Source organism: Ursus americanus, chromosome 9 (genome assembly GCF_024610735.1).
Source record: "Ursus americanus isolate L20-20 chromosome 9, mUrsAme1.1.p, whole genome shotgun sequence".
Lineage (NCBI taxonomy): Eukaryota > Metazoa > Chordata > Mammalia > Carnivora > Ursidae > Ursus > Ursus americanus.
Window position 1 is genome coordinate 35,624,488 of NC_142135.1, and position 27,087 is coordinate 35,651,574.

Below are 27,087 nucleotides of genomic sequence, written 5' to 3' on the forward strand. Positions count from 1 at the left end.
TTTCTCCACATCCTTGCCAACACTTGTTATCTCTCATCTCTTTGACAGCCATTCAAACACATTTGAGGTGATATCTCATTGTGGTTTTGATTTGCATTTTCCTGATGATTAGTGATGTTGAGCACCTTTTTCCTATACCCATGGGCCATGTGAATGTCTTCTTTGGAAAAATGTCTACTCAGTCCCTATGCTCCTTTTTTTAATCAAAAATGATAATACTGGTCTTTAATTCACTTGCTCTTCAACATAGGTTCAGCTTCTGATAAGCGTTTTGGTACCATATCAGTGAGCACAAGGGAGATAAATACCAAATTACACTTGTTTCTTTGACAAGGTAGTCTGGGGACGTTCAGGATGGATTTTATAGAACCTATACTTTCTTAGTTGGCATCCACTAACCACTTTTATGAGAAAGACTTTGGAGTCACACAGGTACACAGGTTTAGAGCCATATCCTAGCCATGTGATTTACAGCCCACGCAAATGTGGCAAATAACTAAACCTTTCTAGGCTTCCATTGCCTAATCTATAAAAGTGTGGGTTATAGCTTCCTTGAGGATTAAATAAAATAACCTATATAAGCAACTTTCATAGTTCTTCAAATGTGTTAATCCTTCAAAAAAAATAGTAACGAGAAAGGCAGTTCTGTCAAGATGGAACAAACATACTCTACCAATCTCTCCCCCTAAATATAACTAAAAACCAGAGACGGAATTGATGAAGTAGCCAAATGAGGACACTGAACAGTAAATGGTAGCAGGCCAGCTGGGAAAAGGGCCTAGAACCTCAACTACCACCAGACCAGCGGTGAGCTTCTCATTTTTCTTTCCTCTGTCATCTCCTAACCTGGTTCAAAGGCTGTCCAAAACCCAGAGCTGGTGCGCTGGGTGTGGACAGAAAGAGCTCCAGGAGAAGCCCTCTATTATTTATCTAAAGCAGCAAAATAGTGGACACCTATGGGAGAGAGAGTTAGGGAAAATCTTGGCTTCTTTTTTGTTTGTTTTGTTTTTCCTTTCTGTCCGACTCCAGCCCCCAGGCAATCCTACAGCAGCTGCAGGGCCAGTAACAGCCAAGTAGGTACCTAAAATTTTGAGGGAGAGAAACTCTTACCTCTGGTCAGAGAAACTGTGGTCCCAAGAATGTTCCCATTGCTATTCTTCTCTGTCCTCTTGCTGCTCAGTCCTGGAGGCACAGGATCGTGGGATGTGTGCATAGAAAGGGGAAATTAAAGGAAGGAAAACCTCTGGGCGGCAGTAAGAGAGTAGGGAAGAATCACAGAGAAAGGGTAACTCAAGAAAACAATTGCATATGAACAGAGCTCACCCTCCAGGTGACCTATATGCATAAAGTGACCCTACACAGTATACTAAAAGTTTTGAAAAGTGAATTATATGGGAAGACCATCGCCCAGACCCTGGCTGGTCACAGAGTGCTGCACAGGTGGGACAGATCCAAACAGCACTGCAAAGGTTCTGAAACTAAATGGATATTAGAACCATAGTCCACAGAAATTGGGCAGGAAAACTGTTACCCAAACCTAACCAGATTGATTAACTGCTTAAAAAAAATTCTCCGTGAGATTTAAATAAGACTGAAAAATCACATATCATAATATTTAAAGTTGCTAGTATACAGTACAAAACTGTTTAACAGATGAGGAAGAAAGAAAACCTTGACATTTGGCAAGGGAAAAGATGATGAAGTAATACCAAACCCCAGATGACACAGATGTGAATTCTCAAAGACTTAAGTGACTATTATAATCATGCTCCAAGAAATAAAGGCAAACACTCCTGAAATGGACAGAAAGATTTAAAAACTTTGCAGAGAAGTGGAAGATCAAAAAACCCAAAACAAACAAAAACACAAAACACCTAAATGGAAATTTTACAATGGAAAAACACAAAAACCAAAATTTAAAATTCACTGTATGGAGCAACAGTAAATTTGGGATCAGAGAATAAAAAATCAGTGAACTTGAATATAGATCAATAGAAACTTTTCAATCTTAATAACAGAGAGAATGAGAAAAAGGGAAGAAAGCCTCAAGGACTTGTGGGACAACACTAAGTAGTCTAACAATTGTCATAACAGTTCCTGTGGGAGAGGAGAAACTGTGTTCCCCCCACCCCCCAAATTTGAAGAATTTATGGCAGACCAATGGTTACCAAGGTTTGAGGTGAGGGAAGAATTTGGCCAAAAGGACAGCAAGAAGGCGTCTTTGGCATGATGGAATTGTTCTGTATCCTGTCCCGTAATTTTATACCCCTGTTAGATAGACCTGCATATCAAAAAAGTCCACTTTTACTATACGTAAATTTTTAAATAATAATTTACAAATAGGATCAATGGATCTAGTTTATACTGTATATTGTTCCAGGTAAGATATTAAATGATTTCAATTTTAAGACACTTAGCTTGACATCTTAAGATAAATATAAATCCTTAGAACAATATTTGCTGCCAGAATTTATTTAAAATCTGTCTGAAAGGTGAGTCTCGATCCTTGAAAAACTATTTACTTTAACTTCTCCCTTTTTCTTCCTTTCGATGCCCTCTCTTCCTTTCCCATCTCCCTGGTACTCTTACTGTTTCCTTTTCTTTCTTCCTCCCTTCTCTTCTGTCCCTCTGTCTTTACCCTGATTTCACTGATGTTTTGTCTTGAGCTGTATATTTTATGTTGTATTTCTGTCACTAAAAAAATTAAAACTTTCATTTCTTTACTTTTTTAAGTTGAATGAGCTGAACATTTTATATTTCTCTCTCAAAATTAAAATATTCTGTCAGATTACTTACAAGTTAATCTTTGCCTATGAATAATTTTCAAAACTGTTACTTTTCCTTTGGTTGCTCGGGGGCTCTCAGAAAAGGGGTAAAGTTGCACCCCACCCTTGTAAAGGGAGTAGGCGCATCCTTCCCTTAAACCTGATGTAAATGTCACTGTTATATATTATGAAGATGAAGCTTTATTTAGTCTAGCTTCTCTAAAAAAAATTATACCAGAAGTGAAATTATACCTATTTCTTTTGCATATTTAAAAATTTTTTTGAGAGGCACATATAGCAATTTCCCAAGAATGCATTCATCCCTGTGAAGGCAACACATTTGGTTTACAACCAAGTAGCTATCTACAATCATCTACAAGAGGGATTTAAGGTTAACTTGCAAATTATCAATAATCTAAATTTACCATGATAATCAGGAATTGAACTGAACACTCATGAAAGGTGCCAGGTTAAGAAGAAAAATGGGTTTGGGAGATTGTATTAAGAAAAACATTAAGAAAAAACTTGGGGCGCCTAGGTGGCTCAGTCAGTTAAGTGTTTGACTATTGATTCTGGCTCAGGTCATGATCTTAGGGTTGTGAGATCGATCCCAAAGAGTTGGGCTCGGCTGCTGCTCTTGATTCTCTCTCCCTCTCCCTCTGCCCCTCCCTCTGCCTGTCTCCCTCTCTAAAAAAAAAAGAAAAAAGAAAAACTTGTTTGTAGCTTTACATGGTGAAGCTAGAAAAAGTCTGGTGGACTAAGAATTTTGGTAGAAACAGAAAATTTGAGCCAGCTCATCATATAAAAAGGGAGGTTTTTGCATAACCAAAAGAGGAAAGATGTTTTACTCTTGTCTCCACTGCCATCTTCCTGTGCTCTTCTCCTGTCCTTTCCATCTTCATCCTCCGAGTTTTCTACTTCCTGGATAACCATCCTCTTCCCTTTGGTTTGAGTCTTAGATGCAGGGTCAGTTTTCAGATCTCTCTCAACCTCCAACAAGGTCTTCTGCAACATAATCACCAGGTTAAAGAAAATGTTTTCCTTTAATTAAAAATATAACCATTCTGTCAGGTAGGAATGTGAAGATATTAAAAAGTGAATAAAGATACATAGGACAACCCTTTTTATGGTGATCTTTTTTTTTTCAAACAACTTCATTGCTTTGTCTGATTATAATCATACATGTCTGTTGTAAAAAAACTCAAAGCGTAATGAGCATGAAAAAGAAGGAAATCATCTGAAATCCTGCCACTCTGGTAACAATGACATTCTAACATTCCTAGATACGTTTTTACACATATGTACACACAGAGAGATACAGTTTATACAAATAAAATCATATGACACATGCTTTTTTTAGATTAATGTTTGAAGTTCTATGTTTTATGCCAATTACAATGAAAAGAATATATACATTTTCCTCCCCCCCCACTGCCCATTTTTAACAGCTGATGGAGGTATAGTTGACAAAGTCACATGCTTAAAATGCACATCGATAGGTTTTTACATAATAGATATATCCATCATTCTCAAAAGTTTCTTCCCATTTTTTTAAAGATTTTATTTATGGAGAGAGAGAGAGAGCGTGCGCACGTGAGAGAGAGCACAAGTGGGAAAGGGAGAAGCAGGCTCCCTGCTGAGCAGGAAGCCTGACCAGCGACTTGATCCCAGCAGCCCGGGATCATGGCCTGAGCCAAAGGCAGACGCTTCACAGACTGAGCCACCCAGGCGCCTGGTACTGTGATTTTAATTTACATTTTCCTAGTGACTAATGATCTTGAACATCTTTTCAGATGCTTATTTTCCATTCACATCTCTCTTTTGGTGAAGAGTCTGACAGTCAAATATTTTGCTTATTTTTTATTTGCCTGTTTGTTTTCTTATTATTGGGTTTTGAGAGTTCTTTGCAGTTCTTACAGATCTTCCTCAACTTACAATAGGGTTATGTCCTGATAACCCCATTTTAAGTTGAAAATGCATTTACAACACCTAACCTACCAAACATCGTAGCTTACTTAGCCTGGCCTCCCTTAATAGTGCTCAGAACGCTTATATCAGCCTATGGTTGGGCAAAATCCTCTAACACAAAGCCTATTCTACATAAAGTGATGAATATCTCATGTAATTTGTTGAATACTGTCCTGAAAGTGAACAACACAATGGTTCCTGGGCACAGAATGGTTATGAATGTCTCGGTTTCCCCCTGTGAGCACATGGCTGACTGGGATCTGTGGCTCGCTGCCCCTGCCCAGCATATTCCTAGTCTGGAAAAAAAATGAAAACTCAAAGTACAGTTTCTATGGAATACCTATCCTTTTACACCATCATAAAGTCAAAAAACTGTTAAGTCAAGCCATTGTGAGTTGGGGACCGTTTGTATATTCGTGATACAAGTCCTTTGTTGGATACACCATTTGCAAATATTTTCCCCAGTCTGTGGCTTGTCTTTTTTTTCTTCTGTCAGTGTCTTTCAAAGAGCAAAACTTTTAAGTTTTAAGGAAGTCCAATGTACCAACCTTTCCTTTTATGGATTGTGCCATTATGTTATGTCTAAGTAAGATTTGTCTAATCCAAGGTCATAAAGATTTTATCCTATGTGTCCTTCTAGAACTCTTATATTCTAGGTTTTACACTGAGGTCTATGATCCATTTTGAATTAATCTTTGCATATGGTTAAGCTATAAATGGTTAAGGCCTGAAAGTTTATATGTAAACATGACATTGTATTGGGTAGTGACATTAAAGGTGGTTTTCCTTGTTTCAGATTTTTTTTAGAATATTGTCATGTTAACTTTTCAATACCACTATAAAATGAAATTACTAAGGGAAAAAGATGCGTTCTTCAGCCAGGCCCTAAACCTAATCCACTGAAATGCTAACTTGACAAATACACTAGGGTCATTAGCTGCCATTGAGAGAGAACGAGACAGATAAGCCGACAGGTACGGGTGGAAACAATGACAACTTACTGCTGGAAGACAGTTCTTCATGGGTTTTCTCACATTTCTAAATACATTGTGAGCAGAGGCATAAATAACATTTGTTCTGGACTATCTTTTTCAGGATGTCTGTTACTGAGAACAGCCTTGGAAAACAGTATTTTTCTTCAGAGAAGAGAGCAGGTATGTTTGCTCTCCGGTAAAATAAAGATGTTTCCCTCCATAACAGAATTTTGGGCAGGTTTGCTTGTATTCCATTATAAAAGACAGGGGTTTCCTAAATTTGGGATTCCTCAGCTGTGATACAAACCCAATGAGGGTGCAGCTCTATCTGGGCCACTCTGCATCACCCCCATGGGACTTGGGGGCCAGGGGAGCTGACATGAACTTGAAGCTCATCAGTTTGCTGTAGCGTGAATAACAGAGTCCTTTGTGTCTGACCCAGGAGCCTCTTCTCTTCTGCTAGGCTTACCTTGTTAATTTGCAAGTAGGGTAAAATCTCACGGTTCTCCACACCTCTCCTCTTTAGGCCTCAAAACAGCCCCCGGGGTGCATACCTCAGTCAGTCTGCTCAGTCAGGCAGCGAATGCTGTCAGTGGCGCTATGCTTACCATGCACTCTTCTATGGCCATGGAGCGCGTGCCTAATCCTACCTAGGAAACTTCTATACCACTCTGCATAACAAACTGAGATTCGCTCAGAGGAAAGCATTGCCTACAACACTGCAGGAAAGAGAAAAATCAAATGTTCCTATTGTATGATATCACTTATATGTGAAATCTAAAAAAGCCAAACTCATAAAAACAGAAAGTAGAACGCTTATTACCAGGGGCTGGGGAGGAACAGCAACGGGGAGATGTTGCTTAATGGTACAAATTTGCAGTTAGTAGATAAATAAGTCCTGGAGAGCTAAGGCACAACATACTGTATTCTAAACTTCAAAGTTTCTAAGAGACGAGATCTTAATTGTGCTTACCACAAAAAAAGAAATAGTTACGTGATGTGACAGAGGTGTTAGCTATAGCTAAGGTGGTGATCATACTGGAATACATAAATGTATCGAATCAACACAAGTACACCTTATAACCAGTGTTTCATATCTAAATAAATGTTTGTCCTTCAGAGTACCTTATAGTTTCAGACATCTTCAGAGCCTGCTTTCTTCCACTTCAAATAGATATTAATACTTCGGGGCATCTGGGATATACCTAGTTGTTTGTTGTTTGGGTTTTTTTTTTTCTTTCGGGTTATACCTAGTTTTTAAAGGTGTGACCTAATTTTCAACAACATTCATCCAACAAGATTGATGTCATTTTAACAGAAATACAGAAATAATAACTGGGCGCCTGGGTGGCTCAGTCGGTTAAGCATTTGCCTTCGGCTCAAGTCGTGATCCCAAGGTCCTGGGATCGAGCCCTGCTTTTGGGCTCCCTGCTCAACAGGGGAATCTGCTTCTCCCTCTTCCTCTGTCCCTGCTCCTGTGCTCTCTCTCTCTCTCACTCTCTCTCTCAAATAAATAAGTAAAATCTTTTAAAAATTTTTTAAAAAGAAATAATAACTATAGAATTAGATGAGTCATTTTCTGTACTTACTTTGGCCAATTCGTTATCAGGTTCAACATTCAGTACTTTATTCAAATCTTCTATAGCTTCCTGGAGCTTGTTTTGATGTTTATATGTAGTGGCACGGCGCAGAAGAGCTGGAAATTTACCAAAAAAAAGTTATATTTTTTAACGTGTGGTATCATGGTTAGAACCAATTTTTCCATAGGTTCTCTTGAAATAGGTTCTATCTATTCTGCGGAAGAACACAAATAGCACAGAACAGTTTAGTGTGCAGTTGTGCAAAGCTTAACTACCCCCATTTTCATATTGCTGCACATATAGAAAATGATACTGGAGTAAACAGAAGAGGCTGCCTTGGGCAACAGTCACCTCCAGCAACCTGGTCCTCGCCAGCCCCGGGCCCTGCCGGCTCCTCCAAGCGCTGAGAAACTCCATACCCTCAGAGGCACCACGCTGTACAGCTATATAGGAAAGCTTTTCATGAAACATTAACATTTTCCTCTTAATAATCATCACTGGTATTATTTTGCCACTTTATGAAAATCGAGCAAATTCTTTACTCAAATTTAAGTATATTGCTGACCAGCAGATGGCTCAGCATATGAGCCATTAGCGAAGGCTTTACAGCAATCTCTAAAATGACTAGAAGACGGTATTTCACACGGGGAACTGGCGGATTCTGATGATTATGTCGGCTCAGTTCAGAAATTGAGCGCTTTGGTAATTTGCATCAGATTTTCTGTGTATTTCAAATAATTTGACAATTATTTAATACTTATAAGGAAAGCCTTTATAGTCCCATCATTATCCATGCATAATCAGAGAACTCTGTATAGTAAGTCATTATTTTGAAAAGAATGCTTGGAAATTTTGAAAAGTGAGAAATTTATATCTGATATATTTTAATAAGGTATTTTAAAACATACATTTGACTAATCTATTTTAGTCTTACAATGAGCCATGAAAATCTACAGGATAAATCACTTCGTCATAAATTTAATCAAAACTGTTACACTATACTATAAGTACAAGTTTAGCTATTACTATTACTACTCAGAAGGGACCATCCATTAAGAAGTAGGCATGATATAACAGTTATCATTTTTTTAACTTATTTTTGAAATAATTTTAGATGAATGGGAAAGTTGCAAAGATACAGTTTTCTTTTTTTTAATAATAATTTTTTATTATGTTATGTTAGTCACCATACAGTATATCCTTAGTTTTTGATGTAGTGTTCCATGATTCATTGTTTGTGTATAACACCCAGTGCTCCATGCAATATGTGCCCTCCTTAATACTCATTACTGGCGAGAGTTTTCATATACCTTCTTCCAGCTTTCCCACATGCTAACATCTTACATAACTATGGAATATTTGCCAAAACCAAGAAATTAACATTGGTATAATACTATTAACTAAACTACAGGCTTTACTTGGATTTCACCAGTTTTTCCACTAATGCCTTTTTCTGTTGCAGGATGAATTGAAATACCACACTGCATTTAAACAATTATATTTTGAGTAAAACACAAAGTTCTGAAAAAGAAGTTATTTATTCACATGTAAGCAAACATAAGACTTCTTAATGTTTTATAGCCCAACTCATTACTAGATTTGGCTCTATCCAGTTTTTTTTTTTTTAAATAGTGAAGATTCCGGTGCTTTTGAAATTACTCAAACAGGAGAAATGGAAACATAAAGTCATTCCGGTGGCAGAAGGTGAGCACTGTGGTTGAATGTCAGCTCTGGAGTCTGCTGCCCAGGGCTGAGTCCTGTCTCTGCTATTTGCTAGCTGTGTGATCATGGGTGAATTGCTTAATCTTTCTATGCCTCAGTTTCCACTTTTGTAAACTGAGGGTCCTAACAATAGAATCTGCACATCTACTTAGCTATTGGGCAATTAGTGGAGTTCATATGTGTCAAGTACCTGGCACGGGGCCTGGCAGTGTTGGTGGAGGCCTACCAGAAGATGGCAGAACTTTTTTGCCACCTCTTAAAACTGGGAGCCCACCCATACTCTGTGACAGAGACAAAATACAGGCAAAGAGGATTTTGCTGGTGAAAGGAGGGCAGTCCACGGCAATGACTGTCAGGGCTGATGCTCCAGGATCTCCCCTTAGCATGGCTTCTGCGCACCCATGTTCACGGGCACAAAGGGTATATTCCGTGTGAAAAAAATTAAGTGTTTATATTTACTCAAATTCATAACATTTAAAGAAATAGAGTCTATTATAAGTTATGCCGCTCCCTTGTGGAGTGATTCCTTCTCGATAACAGAAAAGGAGAGTGGAGTCTGACTTTTATAGTTGTTCTTAGACCACAGCAAGGTTGTGCAGCAAGTGGGACAGGAAATCCAAACAGAGTGCAGGTTTTGGTAAAAAGATATAGTTAGCTTTGGGCACATTTAATTTAAAATGTCTATGGACATGTAGGTGGAAATGCCCACAAAGCTACTGGCAGAAGGTTCTAGAGCTCTGGCATGGGCTTATTATATTAATGTCAGAAATTTTATATTAAATTATACTTAGATATTTCTTGGAAAAAAAGATAGTTCAATAAGGCAGTAACAAAAAGAAAATACTGTATGATTCCACTTAGATGAGATACTTACAATAGTAAAATCATAGAGACAGAAAGGAGAATGTAATTGCCAGAGGCTGGCGGAAGGAGAAAGTAGAGAATTACTGTTTAATGGGCATAGAGTTTCAGTTATACAGGATTAAAAACGTTCTGGAAATGGAGGATAATGACGACCGTACAACAATATGAATGTAGTTAATACCACTGAATTGTACATTGAAAAATGATTAAGATGGTTAAGTTTTACGTTACGTGTATTTTACAATAAAAAAATTAAAAGATAAAAAGAAAACCAACCACAGTTCAAATGTAAACTTGAGATATTTCTTTAAAAACATATACATGTTATTTAATCTCCTGGGATAATTAACTACTTCAGTGCAAATAACCAGGAATTTAAATTCCAAGTTAAACTTGAAGTTAAAAGTAACTTTATCAAAGAAAGGGGGGCTAATCAGAAGGCGGAATGAAGCATGACAGACTATGGACTCTGAGAAACAAACTGAGGGCTTCAGAGGGGAGGGGGATGGGGGAATGGGATAGGCTGGTGATGGGTAGTAAGGAGGGCACGTATTGCGTGGTGCACTGGGTGTTAGACGCAACTAATGAATCATCGAACTTTACATCAAAAACCAGGGATGTACTATATGGTGACTAACATAATATAATAAAAAAATTATTATTAAAAAAATAAAAAAATAAAGTCAAGAACAAGACAAGAATGAGCAGTAACACCACCATTATGTATAACTCTTCTAGAAATGCTACTCAGTTAATTCAATAAAGAATCAAATAAAAATAAAAAATAAATAAAAAAAATTAAAGTAACTTTATCGAAGTGATAATTCACAGAAATTAGAGTGTATTTGACATAGTTAGTATAATCGTAGTGTCTACAAATAGTCTAACAAATCCTGATGTAAATTTAAAGCATTCTATGAATATTTTTTACCTTTTAAGTTTCCAGGTTCTAACTCCAAGACCTTTTCACAATCCCAAAAAGCACTGTTCCAATTCTGTAGCTTGAGTTCTGCTTGAGCACGATTGTTATAGGCTGCCACGGTGGGGAGCACTGATATACTCCTACAAAAGAGACACTTATTGGCAACAAGTAGACCAGAGGAAAACATAAGAAGATGGAGAAACCCAGCTAAAGTTGTAAACAAAACAACTATAGCCTGTGTTATGGGCGGGATTGTGTCCCCCAAACTCATATGCTGAAGTCCTCACCCCCAGCAGCTCAGAATAGAACTATATTTGGAGACTGTCTTTAAAGAGATGATTAAGTTAAAACGAGGTCATGAGGGTGTACCCTCATCCATTATGACTGGTGTCCTTATAGGAAGGGGAGATTAGGATACAGACATATGCTGAGGAAAGACCACTTGCAAGACAAGAGAGATGGAGGCCACCTACAAGCCAAGGAGAGGGGCCTCAGAAGACACCAGCCCTGCTGACACCTTAATCTCAGATTTGCAGTCTCCACATGGTGAGAAAATAAATTGCTGTTGTTTGAGCCCCTCAGCCTGTGGCACTTAGTTATGGCAGCCCTAGCAAACTAATACAGCCTGCAACACCAAGAGTAATAAATACGCAGTCTGCTCTATAGACAGACTGAATCAATATTTAGACAGATGCTGAAATAGCCAGGTAAGCAGTTTAATGTTGACTCTGACTTTAGAAGTGACATGGGAACCTACATACCCACAGATCTCCTAAAAACCAGTTTGGTTAACATTAAATATCAAATACATTATTTTAACTCCTTGGGGACAATTTCCTAGTACAAAAAAATGGAGCAATCAACCACAACTAATACCCTTTACTGAGTTGCTATGGTGAGTTTACTTTGTCATCTAAAAACAAGAGTTTAGTTTGTAATCTAAAAGTAGATTTAACTCTAAGGAAAGGATCATAATTTAATCAGAAAAAGTTAACTGAAGGAAACAGAGGAGAGTAGTAGTAACTGAGGAATACAGACTTCAAGAGAGGAAATTTTGTTACATTAAGGGTATGAAAGCAAAATAACTGATGAAAAGAAGGACTTAAAACCTACCTGGTTATTGCTCAATAAGTTGATTTGGAGTACTGTGAAATAATGTATTCCTAAGTATAGGAAGGATTAGGGTATCGGTGCACTGAATTTTCTAAAGCCAGAAGAAGAATAGAAAATGAAAAGGGAAAAGCCACAAAAAGTAGCAATTTACTAAGATCATTAAAGATGAAGATAAAGAAATCACACAGTTGGGTAGAGACCAAAGACAGACAATACAAGTAAGAATGACTGAAAGTACCTGACACTGAGTACCTCCCACATGCCAGGCACAAACACCACACTCATTTATCCTCACCACAATCCATGAAGGAGGTATTTCTGCTCTTCCTAGCTTACAGATGAAAAACACAGATATAACAGATAGGCTAAGAAACATGCCCGAGGCCGTAGGCTAGTAAATGAGAGTCAGGACTCAAACCCAGTGCACTCCAGCACCTGCTGTCACCACCACCATGGTATCCTGCCTTTCAGTGTGTTGTTTTATGAATCCTCACAGAGGCTCTGAAGTAGGCACTATAACAACCTCATCACATTGAGGAAACTGAGGCAAGAGAGGTGAAGAATCTGCCCAACATCAGAAAGTGGCAGTCCGAGTTTCCTTAATGCTATGCTGCTTTAATTTTTCACCACTCTGATTTCTTAAAAGAGGAAAAATTGTGTTCTGTAGACTAGACCAAGAGATTCTCTACTGGTGGAAATCTATAAGGAGAGAGGGAACAACATCAGAGCTGACTTCCACCTGCCTGAAAAGGGAAGACAATACTGAATGAGAGGTAGATCAACAGCCTCTTTACCTTGTATGTTCACTTAAATATTGGAGACAAACTTCTTTAGAGACACAACGTTGAAAAAAAAAAAACTTCCTTCCAAAGGTGAAAAAAGATCGTAGAGAGTTTATTTCCAAGATGGTATAAGGGATTCTATAAGTACAATTAGTTCGCAATAAAGTTTTAGGAAATTAGTCTACTTTTCATTGACTGTTAAGAGCTTCAAAAGTGCAGATAAGCAGGCACCTGGGTGGCTCAGTCAGTTAAGTGTCTGCCTTCAGCTCAGGTCATGATCTCAGGGTCCTGGGGTGAAGCCCCACATTGGGCTCTCTGCTCAGTGGGGAGTCTGCTTCTCCCTCTCCCTCTACCTCTCTACCCGCTCATGCTCTCTCTCTCAAATAAATAAATAAAATCTTCATTTTTAGAAAGTGCGTATAAGTATTTATTGAACACCTACTATGAACCAGGTACTTTGTTGGGCACTGGGGATACAATGGTATAAGAAAACTGACAAGCGTGCTCTGCTCTGACAGAGTTTACACTTGTTACTATCAAAACACACAAACTTAAACTGTACCTCCAACAAGTACCACAAAGGAGAGCCAAGACTAGGGAGTCAAGGGTGGGGAGGAGTGGAGTAGGGTGGAGATTTAACCTTGTCTGGGAGGTAAAGGACGACTTTCCCAAAGAAGTAAAGCATGGGATGAGACCTGAAGGAAGTTTGAATTAACTAGATAATTAGAAGAGGAAAGAATTTCTACACAGAGGACCCAGCATATACAAAGGCCCCGTGGTAGGAAGTAGCATCCTAAGAACTACAATTATATCCAGGCAATCTGACGGCAGAATCTGAGTTCATAACCTCTATGCTATACGGACTTTCTGTCGAGTTCCATTCAGATGGCTTCTATTTTCTCTGTAAAATGGGGAAGTCAGGACCTCTGTCAAAACTAGGGGTCAGGGAGCTTAAGGGGTTGAGAAAAGTATTGAAAACAAGGCAAACACAAGTGAATTTATGGTAGATCATAAGTACAGTATCTTCAGTGATTCTGACACAGACTTTTAAATTAAATATAAAATTAAATATAAACATTATCATGTTTTTTAAATGGCAAGTTTAAATCACAACAAGGTGTTCCTGGTTGGCTCAGTTGGTAGAGCATGCAACTCTTGATCTCCGGGTCCTGAGTTCAAGCCCCATATTGGGCGTGGAGCCTACTATTAAAAATAAAAGGGCAACATAAACCACAACAAAAATCTGCTCACCTAGTATAATACATTATAGCCTCTTCATAGTCTCCTGAGTTAAAAGCTTCATTTCCTTTTTCCTTTTCACGAGTAGCAAGAGAAGTCTTTTCCTTCTCAGTTAGACCTAGAAATAAATATTATCTGCTATAAATAATAGAATTGAATCGAATTTTTTAAAAGTTTAAATCCAAGAATGCTTATTTTAACAGAAGTAGTAAATTGTGAAGTAAATAAAAGAAAATGTTTCCTAAGTTTAGGGAATGTTTCTTTAAATCATTCACAATTTCGGAGGTTTAGATTTTTTTAGATATTTTTATTTCACTTGAAAGGTGCTATACACCTATGGACTTCAAGTGAAAAAAAACTGCTATATCTTTTTGTTTTGAGGCAAAAAAAATTGAGGGATTTGGAGAAAAAAAGAAGATTTGAAAATAGAATGAAAAACAAATTATAGTAAAAAACTAGGTTTATATTTCTGAATCTTACTAAATTTAAGTAGCGTAACTATTACTCATACAAAATTAAGTAAAGGACAGAACTGAATTTGTTAGAAGTAGTCAACTCTAGGAGAAAATCCATAAATTTCTAATGGAAATCTGTAGTGCTTAAAGAGATCATCTAGTTTGACAGCTTTTATTATAATTTTGATAATGTAAAAATTATTAAGTTATTCTTATTTTTTCCCAATTACCTGCTGTGTCTATTCTTGTCTCAATTTTAGACAAATGTGACTTGTTTTTTACTACAGCTTTTTCTTTGTAATCCTCATCAATTTTTGAGCATTCCTTTTCCACGTCAAATCTTAAATGAAAGAAAAAAAACTGAAAAAATGTACAAGAAAATTAAATTTATTATTGATATTCTTATATTTGTACCACTGTACCTTTAGAGGCATATTCCAAAAGAGCGTAACAGGTTTATATTACAAGTCATCTGTATTCACTCTTAGAAACCATGCAATTCAGGTGAGGACTTACATACTAATCAGACCTAAACTGTTCAGAACTTTGTCATTAAAATTGTGACTAACTTATCTCGATTTAAAGTGTTTTTTTGTTCTTTTTTATTTTTGATGGGCATAGGATTACCTGAATTATTTTTGGTTGCTTTTATAAACAAAAGGATGCTGTAGATATCTATTTGATGAAAAAATAAGATCAAAAGTGCTTACATCACAGGATTTCTTTACCCTCGGTGCCCATAGTTCTTGGTCATGCCACTTTAAAGAATGAAGAGGTTGACCAGAGGAACAGTGGTGGGCAGCAAAGCAAAGTTTACTGAGCGATAGTATAAAGCTCCTGAAGAGGGAGGAGACCCAAGAGGGTTGCCACCGAGTGTCTAAGTCCAAAGGTTTTATGGACTTGTTGGCGGGCTGTTTTAATCTGATTAACCCTCCACACACCTCTCCTCCAATCAGGTTTTTGTCATCTATCTGTCATGTGGGGAAGGGTGGAGGGCTCCTTCCAGGGTGGTGTAAAACCCTTTTAAAGGTGATTCCCACTTAGGGGGAGGTGGGGGGCTTGACCCTGCCTGCCTGCCTTTCTTCCAACTATCCTTCATTACTTAGGCCATATACTCTTAGTATTCTCCCAAAGTAACGTGGTAGTCTTGATATGTTCAGATTTATAACAATTAAGAAGTTACTACAATATTTCATGGTAGAGAATTTTTCAGTGACAAATTTATATTATGAAATATAAAACATACTTATCCCATTCTGCATAATCCCTCGGAATTTTCTTTTTAGGTCGTCTGCTATTAGAATATTTTTCCTGAGAGAATAAAATCATATTTTATGAGACATATTTAATATAAGATTTGCAGGTTTTATGATAAATGCAATGTGAAATATTGAATTAAGATACGCTAACTGAATGGATAAGAAAAATAGGTACTCTTGAATAACAACTCAAGTACTGTAACTATTAACATACAGCATGTTAAAAAGGACTTGAAATTGGTAGTTAATTCTGGAAGCCATCTATAGGACTTCAAGTATGTATATAAGATTTATAAACTCACATGTATGAAATGTGATTTTTAGCAATGTTCTTACAATAAAAAAGTAATCAACTATCATTCATTCTTTTAAAACCTAGGCATTGGAGGGATGCCTGGGTGGCTCAGTTGGTTAAGCGTCTGCTTTTGGCTCAGGTCCTGATCCCAGGGTTTTGGCAATGAGCCCCGCATCAGACTCCCTGCTCAGCAGGAAGCCTGCTTCTCCCTCTGCCTGCTGCTCCCACTGCTTGTGCTCTCTCTCTCTCCAACAAATAAATAAATAAAATCTTAAAAAAAAAAAAACTACCCTAGGCATTGGAGAAATAAGAATAACTACTTTGCTGCATTAGAGATATCTTTTGTTTGCAACAACAGACACGCCACTTGGACTAATCCTATTAAAAAAGAATAAACTATTGGCTTACATAACTGAACTGATGAAAGGGCAGGGGTACTGCTAGATAAAGGACTGTATACTCTCTCTCCAGCTCTCCCACTCTCCCCCTGTCCTGTCCCTAGTCTCCGTTTCTTTCTGCCCACTGATTTCATTTTCCCCCTGCTGGCTACTTGCTTTTTCCATGTAGTTGGCACAGTGGCCACAAGCAGTGTGGGATTATAACCTCACAGGCCTCCTAGTTAGAAAGGACGGTGACTCTTCTCTCCACCTTCACTTAGAGAAATCCCAGGGAAGAACTTGGCAGCATTCCCTAGCTTGGGTCATGTGCCCATCCCTGACCAAGCACCAGCCTGGTGCTATCAGTGACCCAACCTAGGTCACCTGCCTACTAAGAGCACTAGAAGGGAATGGGAGGAAAGCAAACAATAGCCATTATGCTCATCAACAGTTTCTTAAATGGTTTCTTAAAAGTTAGTCACAGTCTGAAACCAGTTTGAACGGGTTGTTTACCCATGCACAATTTTGTAACATGGGGCGTCGGTCATTTGAAGTTAGGCAGATCTTCCAAATATTCGTACATTTCATTATACAATTTAAAAATCTTATCTGTTAATACCTTCATCGAGCTCATCAGAAAAGTCTTTAAGTATTCCCTTAAGGGGAAATTTTTTGTCACAAGCAGGTATTGAAGAGCCGCATAAGAACAAGAAATACTCTTAAATTTCAACTGAAAGCTCAGATTTTATCACTAGCAAAAAAACAGTCAGTTGTTTTCCTTAAAGTGACAGGCTCACTTCGTTCATTTTCAATACAATGTTTGTCAAAAACCCAAGCCTGAATAACCATAATTTGTCTATCAATCGCTCTTGCCAGTAAAACCTGTTCTGGGAAACAGTGGTGACTTAAGCTGGCAACTCAGAGTCTCGAAATAACCACCAGACTTTACCTCACAGTCAAGTGCTTATTGAATACTTCTTTTGTCCCACAGAATATTAAAAAGATGCGTCCTCAAGATTCAAGACTTGACAAAATAAGTAAGTTTTATTGTTTCATCAAGGACATTTGTAAGTCAAACTGGAATTTTTTACTGTAAATGGGGAGCTGTGGAGGAAAGAGCGACTACTAGCATAGCTCGGTGCTGCTCGCTGCCTTGATTCGTGCCAAGGCTGGGGCAGCTTCAGCCTCAATACAAATGTCAACGCAGTGAAAAAACGACATGGCAGTAGCATTATTTTTAAAAATAGCATTGACTTTCTGAACCCTCTGCAAGGATCTCTGGGAGAACCAGGGTTCATGGATTATACTTTGAGAATAACTGTACCACCAGTCTCTCTACCCCATGGAATCATAACCTCCTGTTATATTTTCAGCGCACAGACTTAGCAAAAAATGGGTGTTCAATACATACAAATGTATTGATTACAGATAGTGGCATCCTTACCAGATTACCGTATACCTCAGTTACATGAACAATTCTTTATGGGGAGGAAAAAGATGCAGGAAAGTAAATTATTAGAGAGTAGCATAATGAAGGGCTATGGATGTTTTTTAAATAAAATTGAGTATTCAAAGAAGAAATGAGATTAACAAGAAGGAGTTAACCCAGAATGAAGAGACTTGAGTAGGCAATCTTTCAGAAATGATAGGAATAAAAGAAAAAAGTGGGGCAGAGGGAATGTAATGCAGGATCCACGTGAAAGCCCAGAGACTCCCAATGCCCAGGACACAATGGCTAGATTCTGTAATATCAGGGTCAGCTGGTTGCCCAGAAGCTCAGTTTTAACTTGAAGTTAAGTGTAAATGGACTTGGAACTCCAATAGGCCCCTTCTCTATGGAACCCACGGGTGAAAAAGGAGAGTTCTACATGACAAAATAGGGATCAACCACAGAGAAATCATTGTAAGGGGCTGGGGTAATAACACGCAGTAAACAGAGGAATGACATCTATAACTGCTTGAAAGTATCTACTTAATACTTTAAATCCAGAGTTAATCATGTAATAAACTATTTCCTCTATGCCTCTCCACTGGACAGATAAAATTATTCGCTGAAATTCTCACCCACTGAATTGGATCTTAAGTACTCATCAGAACTGGTCAGAGTAGAGCAGATGGCACAACAAAAGAAAAAATGACAAAAGGCAGTGAGCCCAAGGAGCAAGGCTTCAAAGGGAAATGCTGTTTCTTTCGGATCTCCAGGTGATGGAACACAGCCTCCTCAAGAGGGCAACAGCATTGGCCTGAAAGACAATCCCCAGCTCTCAGAGGACATCACCCTGGGTTACTCTGATTAAAGGACAGCTCTCTGAACAAACAACAACAATCTTCCCCCTGCACCCCCCACACCTCACACCAAAACGGCCCACCTTAGTGACATGAAGACGGCTGTTGGTACCACGAACTGGAGGCAAGTTATTGTCCATTGCCGGAAATGTTTCAGTTTCATGACAGTGTATTTTATTTTCTTCTTTTTTAATTTCTGATACCCAACTCTGAGAAGCAGGAGAAAACAGAAGATAAACATACAATTTGAAGTAATTAACCAGGTGTTAGAAAGGATTACACATCATCATAGTTTCCTGTGGGTCCATTTTTTTGGGTGACAATTTGGTCACGCATTCTATCTGTAAAGCTCTTCTGCTATTCTTTTAAATTGTGGTAAAATACACAATACACAAAACAAAATGTATCATCTTAACCACTTTTAAACGTACAGCTCAGTATTGTTACGCGTATTTGTGTTACGCTTCCTATTTGTATTATTTTGCAAGCTTACTCTCATCGCTTCCAACAAGCTTTCCCCGAGCTATCTGCTTGGGCTAGAAATGCTCCTCCTCCATGTTTTAATACAGAGATTTAAAACAATCCATTTATCATCTCTCTCACATTCTGTAAGTTCCTTGAGGGCAGAACCTATGTCTTAGTCTCATCTTTGTGATTCAGGAACCTAGTGTCAGGCACATAAGAGGTTTCTAATCATGTTTATTAAACTGAATTGTCACAGGTTTAGGAAGAAATTGAGTGAGAGATTTGTTATCTGTGAAATTCTATTACTATTATTCAGCAACTATACAGTGAGGGTCTAATATCTGTCCGACACTATATTAAATTAGGCACCGTGATACAGCAAAAAAACTGTATTATCTATCCTAACTGTGCAGGAGACAGGGGAACAAAATGGGAGCAGAGAGGTGAAAAAAGGAGAAGAAACAGAAAAACATTTGGGGAAAAAGGTAAAAAGGAAGAGGAGGCATTATAGAGGAGGACAAAGATAAGAGAGAATGGGGAGAGCGGGAGAAGTGGCAGGGAAAAGTCTGAAAGAAAGGGAGTGGAGGCAAAGTCAAGAGGTGACTGAGAAAGAATACGTAACTGGAACAAAAGCAGGTTCTGCAACTAAAACTACGCTGTCATTCCCTGGACGATAAAGCCAAAGAACTCTGGACATAAACTGCTAATTTAACTTGCAGATTAATTACCAGATTTTCTATTTCAAGTCAATAAAATGGCAAAATGAAAAAGCTGAAAGTTTAAAAAATAATAGCATTCAAAGGTAGAGAATACATATTCCTCAAAATTGTCTTCAAAGGTATTATTCAATCCAGTAAAATACGTTGAATAAAATAAAGTAAAATAAACAAAACACTGTTTCTCCAGAATCTGTTTTAAGAAGTTATTTCTTGGGGCACCTGGGTGGCTCAGTCGTTAAGCGTCTGCCTTCGGCTCAGGGCGTGATCGCAGGGTTCTGGGATTGAGCCCTGCATCGGGCTCCCTGCACTGCTGGGAGCCTGCTTCTTCCTCTCCCACTCCCCCTGCTTGTGTTCCCTCTCTCGCTGCCTGTCTCTCTCTCTCCGTGTCAAATAAATAAATAAAATCTTTAAAAAAAAAAAAGTTATTTCTTAAGCAAAATGAAACCACAAAAGAACTCAGAAAATACAGGTAAATATGCATCTGGTGGAGAGGAAGCTTTCTCAAGTATAAAAGCAAGAAAACATAAGGGATAAAACTAAGGGATAAAATTTTTTTAATGAATAAACATGAAAAACACCACACACAAGATTTAAAAGACTAACAACAAATTGAAGGAAAATTTAGAATATATGCAACAAAACTATTACAAATAAATAAGGAACACATGAATAGAAAAATCAATAAAGGGATATCTCCTCCTAGCCCTGATGGAGTAACAGGGACCGGATCTGCCCTCCTGCTTAAACTCTACAAAACTGGATAAAATATATGAAACAGTGGTTTTCAGACATTGGACAATAGGTAGCACAGGACAATGATCCTTGAAAGAAAGGAAACAAATGAGGGAAGCCCTGCATTGGCCCCAGTTTACTGCCCGTAATTTCCAGGCTAAAGGATAGGGAAAGGAAACCCAAACAGCACTGTGGTTTCACTGAATTCAGAAGAACACAGTTCAGGCTTCAAGCAGGCAAAGATTGCAAAGAGCCAGGGTGCATAATATCCAAGAGGAGGGACCTGGACAGAGAGAGAACTCTAAGGATAACCGGAATAGCACTGTATTTGTTAAGGAAATGTAATTCATAGTCAAAACCTTTCTTATAATGAAAACTTGAGGCCCAGATGGCATCAGTGATGAATTCTGGAAAATATTTAAGGAAGAAATAATACCAATTATACACAATCTTTCCTAGACAATTCAAGAAGAGAGAACACTTCCCAACTCGTTCTATGAGGCCAGCATTACCCCGTTACCCATGAGACAACATTATAAGAAAGCTACAGGCTAGTATCTCTCATGATTGTAGACACAAAAATCCTTCATAAAATTTTAGCAAATTAAATCCAACAATATATAAAAAAGACACATCACGACTAAGTAGAGTTTATCCTTGAATGCAAGACTGGCATAACATTTGAAAACAGAGTATGTAATTTACCTGATTAATAGACTACAAAGAAAATCTTACATTCCTCTCAAAAATTCTATACTCATTCATGACAAAAAGTCTCATCAAACAAGGAAAAGAAGGGACCCTCCTCAACCTTACAAAGTGTCACGTCATAAAATCTAAAGCTGACACTATACTTAATGGTGAATGGCTGAATGATGTCCCCCTAATATTAAGAACAAGTCAAGGATATCTGCTCTCACCACTTCTATTCAACATTGTACTAGAGGTCCAAGCCTGTGCAATAAGGCAAATAAAAGAAATAAAAGGTAGCCATACTGGAAAAGGAGAAATAAATCTTTCATTATTTGTGGAGGACATGATCCTGCATATAAGAAAATCCAATGAATCTATAAAAAAGCTACTAGAACTAATTTGTAAATTTAAGAAGATTGCAGGATACAAAGCCTATATAAAAATATCAGATAACTATAAACTTGCAATGCACAAATAAAAATTGAAATTAAAATTCCACTGATATGAGGTATCTAGATTAGTCAAACTTATGAAACAAAGTAGAATGGTGGTTGCCAGGAGCTGAGGGGAGGGGGAAATGGAAAACTGTTGTTTAATGGGTACAGAGTTTCAGTTCTGTAAGATAAAAAAGTTCTGGAGATTGGGTGCACAACAATATGAATATAACACTAATGAACTGCACATTTTAAAAATCTCTGAATATAATGTCAATATAACACTAATGAACTGTACACTTAAAATGGCTAAGATGGTAAATTTTATGTGATATGTATTTTATCACACCAAAAATAAATACATACATACATAAAATTCCATAGCTAGGATGAGTTAGAATGAGTAAAAAAATTAAAATTAAAAAACATTAACTTTTACAATAGCATAAAATATATTAACTACTTAGGAATAAATTTAACAAAAAATATGCAAGAACTACACACTGAAAATTATAAGACATTGGCACAAAAAATTAAAGAAGACTTAAATGAACAGAAAACATATAATGTTCATGGATCAGAAATTTCACTATTGTTAAGATCCATTGATCCATAAATTCAACACAATTCCAACCCAAAGACGAGCAAATTATTTTGTAGCAACTGGCAAGCAAAGGACCTAGAATAGCCAAAACAATTATGAAAAAGGAGAACAAAGTTGGAAGACTTGTACTATCTGATTTTAAGACTTAACCATAATCAAGAGAATGAGGTATTGGAGTGAAGACAGACATTTAGATTAATGAAAGATAATAGAATCCAGAAATTAACCCACACATACATGGTCAATTGATTTCTGATGATGACACCAAGAAGTTCAATGGGGAAAGGATAATCTTTCATTAAGTGGTACTTGGAACCCTGGATATCTATATTATACGTATGTGTGTGTGTGTACCCCAAAACTAAAACAGATCCTAGACTTAAATTAAGAGTTAAAAGTAGAGGGGTGCCTGGGTGGCACAGCGGTTAAGCGTCTGCCTTCGGCTCAGGGCGTGATCCCAGCGTTAAGGGATCGAGCCCCACATCAGGCTCTTCCGCTATGAGTCTGCTTCTTCCTTTCCCACTCCCCCTGCTTGTGTTCCCTCTCTCACTGGCTGTCTCTACCTCTGTTGAATAAATAAATAAAATCTTAAAAAAAAAAAAAAAAGAAATGCAGAATCCTAGACCCACCCCAGCGTTCTAGACCTGGTGAATCAGAATCTGCATTTAGAAAAAAAAACAAGAGTTAAAAGTAGAAACTTTCTAGAAGAATCACATGAAGAAACTTGGGGATCTGAGATTAGACAAAGATTTCCTAAATAGGACACAAAGCACAGACTGTAAAAGAAAAACTGATTTCATCAAAATTAAACACTTTTGCTCTTCCAGAGTCACCGTAAAAAAACGAAAAGGCAATCCGCAAAATATTTTTTGCAAAAATATTTGCAAGAGATGTATCTAATGAAAGACATTTATGAAAGACATGTATTTTACAACTCAGTAATAAAAATAATCCAAATTTTTTTAATGAGCAAAGTATTTAAAGACTTTTTACAAAAGAAGATACATGGATGGCAAATAGGCACATGAAAAGATACTCAACAAAGTTAGTCATTAGAGAAACGGAAATTAAGACCACAATGAGATACCACTGCATACCTAACAGAACAGCTGAAATTAAGCAAACTGGCAATACTAAGTGTGAACCAAGATGCAGAGCAACAGGGATTTTCATCCATTACTGGCAGGAATGCCACGTTGGAAAACATCTTGTTCATCCACTGGTAAGTAGATAAACTGTAGATATCCATGCAATTCAGTGCTACTCGACAATTACGAAAAACACACTACAGACATGCAACAACACTGATGCATCTCAAAAGCATGCTGCTAAGTGAAGACGACACAAAAGACCACACACTGTATGACCGTATTTATAGGAAAGTCTAAAAACGACAAGTCCATAATAATAGAAAGCAGTTCAGGGGTTACCAGGACCAGGATGTCATAGAATAGAAATGTTTTAGAGCATAGACAGGTGTCAAAACTCAGTGAAATTGTAGACCATTAAATTTTTTTTTGAATGTGGATTATACCTCAATAAAGCTGATTAAAAGAAATCACTAAAGATACAGGCCATTAACAAAAGAAGAAATCCAACCGACGGACAAAAAAATTTAATGTTGCTAATAATCAAACAAATACACGAATTTTTCAATTATTTAATTGATTAAAAAAATGATTATATGGTGGCTCAGTCAGTTAAGCGTCTGCCTTTGGCTCAGGTCATGATTCGACGGTCCTGAGATCAAGCACTGCACTGGGCTCCCTGCTCAGCGGGGAGACTGCTTCTCCCTCTCCTTCTGCACTACCTCTACTCATGCTTGTGTGCACACGCTCTCTCACTTTCCCTCAAATAAATAAATAAAATCTTTAAAATGATTACAGGATCCAGTGTAGACTACCTTAAATGGGCATTCTTATATACCACCGGATGAAAAGAGAACAAAGGCACAACTTTTCTGAGAACATGGAAATGTGTTTCAACAGCCTTCATATTATTCACATCCTTTGATCAAGCAACTTGATTTCAGATAATTTATGCCGAGGAAATAACCAGGATGGGACAAAGGAAATTATAAACCAGCATGTTTGTATAGCACTATTCATAGAAGCTGAGTGAATTATGTTTCTTTGATAGGACAGTCATTTAAAATACACACATGGGTGTATGGACACAAACATACACATTCACAATATTCTCCTGGGTTTCAGAAGCAACCAAGACTGAGTAAGTGATTACCACTAAAAGCCCTTCACTGACAAAAATGAAAGGAGCCTAGGATTTTGGAAAAGTGAAGGAGACATATATATAAGGCAACAATGTCACAAAAACCAGCGTCACTCTATACCTTTATGTCGCCATCAATTTTTTCCCATTCTTCTGCTGTAAAACTGGATGCTGTTGCTGCAGGCTTATCTTTCCTCAAAGCTCTACTTTCAGGAGCCAAGCCTTTAAGGCGTTTTTCACAAAATTCTGTAAGTTCAGGATAATATCCTTCCTCACCAGACCTTCAAAAAAATTCAGAACTTTGGAGTCACCACTTTATTTAGAGATGATGTAGATTTGCAGGCTGGGCTCCACGGAGCAGAGCGGTTCTGCGGAGATTCCCAGGGCTGCCCCTGCACAGGGATGAAGGCTGGGCAGCGTGTGGGCTTCCTCCTCACCTTCCTCAACCAGCACAACCTTCATTTTTAGCTGTTAATCTATGGAGGGATGACGCAGTGAAGGAGGAAATGGAGCTCCAAAAATACCAGCTTCCATCACACACTTTGAAAGTTGAATAAACAACATCTTCTCCCCTTTAACACGTGTTCGTGTCATTCAAGGGACAGAATTCATTCCTAGAGAGTTGTATGGAGAACTCTGTTCTTCGTTTTTGAAGGAAAACCAATCTTTTTTCCCTGCTCTCATAAATCTGTTTACCTCTAAATTTTTAGAAAAATAGAAAAAAAATCCCATTTTCAAATAAATTTTTCTTAAAAATAAATTCTGGGGGCACCTGGGTGGTTCGGTTGGTTAAACGTCTGCCTTTGACTCAGGTCATGGTCCCAGAGTCCTGGGGTCAAGCCCTGCGGCAGGTTCCCTGCTCAACGGGGAGCCTGCTTCTTCCTCTGCCTCTGCCCTCTGCTCGTGATCTCTCTCTCACTCTCTGTCTCAAATAAATAAAATCTTTAAAAATATATAAATTCTGAATCAATGCAACAGAATTGAATTAAGCTATTCATAGAGTTTCTTAGAACCAAGAGTGTGTGGCTTTCAAACTCTTCCATCACATAATCTTCTCATTTTATTTAACAGTCCTTGACCACACATAAATGAAAATGTTTTTCTGCTGCTGAGAAAAACAAAAGGAAAAATACATGTTACACTTTTCGTTTCAGAAATGATGAGGTTATGACATCGACCGTGTCTGGGCACAAGCAGTCATGCTTAGGGAGGACAGGAGGCGGAAGGTGACGAGAGAAAAAGGAGAGGACACCGTGATAAGGAAGGGTGTCGGAAGGAAGAATAGAGAACTACCGCCAAACAAAAGGAACAGTACTGATGTCTGGGGAGGTGTGTGCTTCACAAGTGCTTCTGCAGTATCAAGCTACTCTCCAAATGAAAACCCCTCAGGGCCCAAATAGGTGGCACCCATTGCGATGCCCCAGGGCAGTGCTGCTTAAGCAGGCTCCCTTGCCCACCTGCATGTCAGTCAGCCAGGCACTCGTTAAAAACACATGTTCCTAGGCCCCACCCCAGGTTTCCTAAAGCAGGTACCTGGGAATGGGACCCTCATATCTGCGCTTTTAACCACCACATTTGACGTATATTAAAGTTTGACAATCACCACTGTGGGACCCTTACCCAGAGAAGGTCTCGTTTCCCTGCTTTCTGGTCCTACCTCCTGGCCTCCCCACCATCCTCTCCTTGTGACCAGCTCACAGGAAGTCACCACCCTTGTTGGCAGATGGTATGGAGTGGGGGGAGTACCAAAGAGCTTTATGAACTGGTAGGCTGGTGAGCTAACCTTATTTCCTATTGGCTACTCTCATGGCTACTTTACTTCTTCCTAGAAAATGTGGAGGAAGCAAGAAAAATGTCCTCTTGAATACTGATGAGCCTTAAGTTGCATGCTGGAAGTAGACCTAGCCAGAACCCTCTAAACTAACCACAGGATCAAAACAACTATTTTGGAACCTAACATGAGGGAAAAAACCCAACAATCTCAGTATGTGAAAATGTTCTGCAATGTTTCTAAGAGTTTCAATGTTCAGAAGGCAACAATGTAATTGGCATACTGAAACATGAAATGAGTTTCAAATGCTTACCTGAGCACACAAAGAATTTTTTCCAAGTGTTTAACATCTGAGCATTTTTCAATATACTTGAAATCCAAATGTTCCACAGGAATTTTAAATGTTTTTGTTGTTCCAAAGCCCCATAATGATGGATTATCTTTGGCAGTCATGGCTGAAATGTAGTATAGGAAAATAGTTATGAAGCAAATATATATAGTAATAATTTGGATAGTAGTAACCATCTAGGCATTTCTATAACATCTATTTTTCATTCCTATGGAAAAGGAGGTGTGTTTTCTCTAAGGAGGAAAGCTACTCATTTTAAACTCTCTCTCCCTGATAACAGTTAACAGTCGTGGAGCTAAATTACTAAATAACATACATGGATTACCTCAATCTCCATTTAAGCAAAGTTGGAACACAAAGTATGTTTTGGTGCTATAGAATAGGAAAAAAACTTTTCCTCTACTCAATTAGGTTCAGTGCCTGAGACTCCCAAATTAAACTGATAAAAGACACATTAACAGGAGAAAAGATTTATTTTATACACTTAATG

General features: G+C 38.0%; 1 protein-coding gene across 7 annotated transcripts in view; it reads right to left on the reverse strand.

The window, feature by feature from the left end:
• SPAG1 (sperm associated antigen 1) overlaps positions 1 to 27,087 on the reverse strand; it is a 65,660-nt gene that overhangs the window by 31,588 nt on the left and 6,985 nt on the right. For 3 of the 7 annotated variants that reach the window (XM_045805863.2, XM_045805865.2, XM_045805862.2), the window contains exons 2-11: positions 26,562 to 26,703; positions 24,599 to 24,758; positions 18,685 to 18,810; positions 15,631 to 15,695; positions 14,615 to 14,724; positions 13,942 to 14,047; positions 10,805 to 10,935; positions 7,297 to 7,403; positions 3,614 to 3,770; positions 1,111 to 1,182 (exon numbers count right to left, since the gene is read on the reverse strand). In XM_045805863.2, coding sequence (XP_045661819.2) covers positions 1,111 to 1,182; positions 3,614 to 3,770; positions 7,297 to 7,403; positions 10,805 to 10,935; positions 13,942 to 14,047; positions 14,615 to 14,724; positions 15,631 to 15,695; positions 18,685 to 18,810; positions 24,599 to 24,758; positions 26,562 to 26,701 — 1,174 coding nt within the window. In that variant the 5' untranslated portion in view covers positions 26,702 to 26,703. Of the gene's footprint in view, positions 1 to 1,110; positions 1,183 to 3,613; positions 3,771 to 7,296; positions 7,404 to 10,804; positions 10,936 to 13,941; positions 14,048 to 14,614; positions 14,725 to 15,630; positions 15,696 to 18,684; positions 18,811 to 24,598; positions 24,759 to 26,561; positions 26,704 to 27,087 lie in introns of those variants that run through there. The other 4 variants (XM_045805864.2, XM_045805867.2, XM_045805866.2 and 1 more) reach the window with 4 other exon arrangements.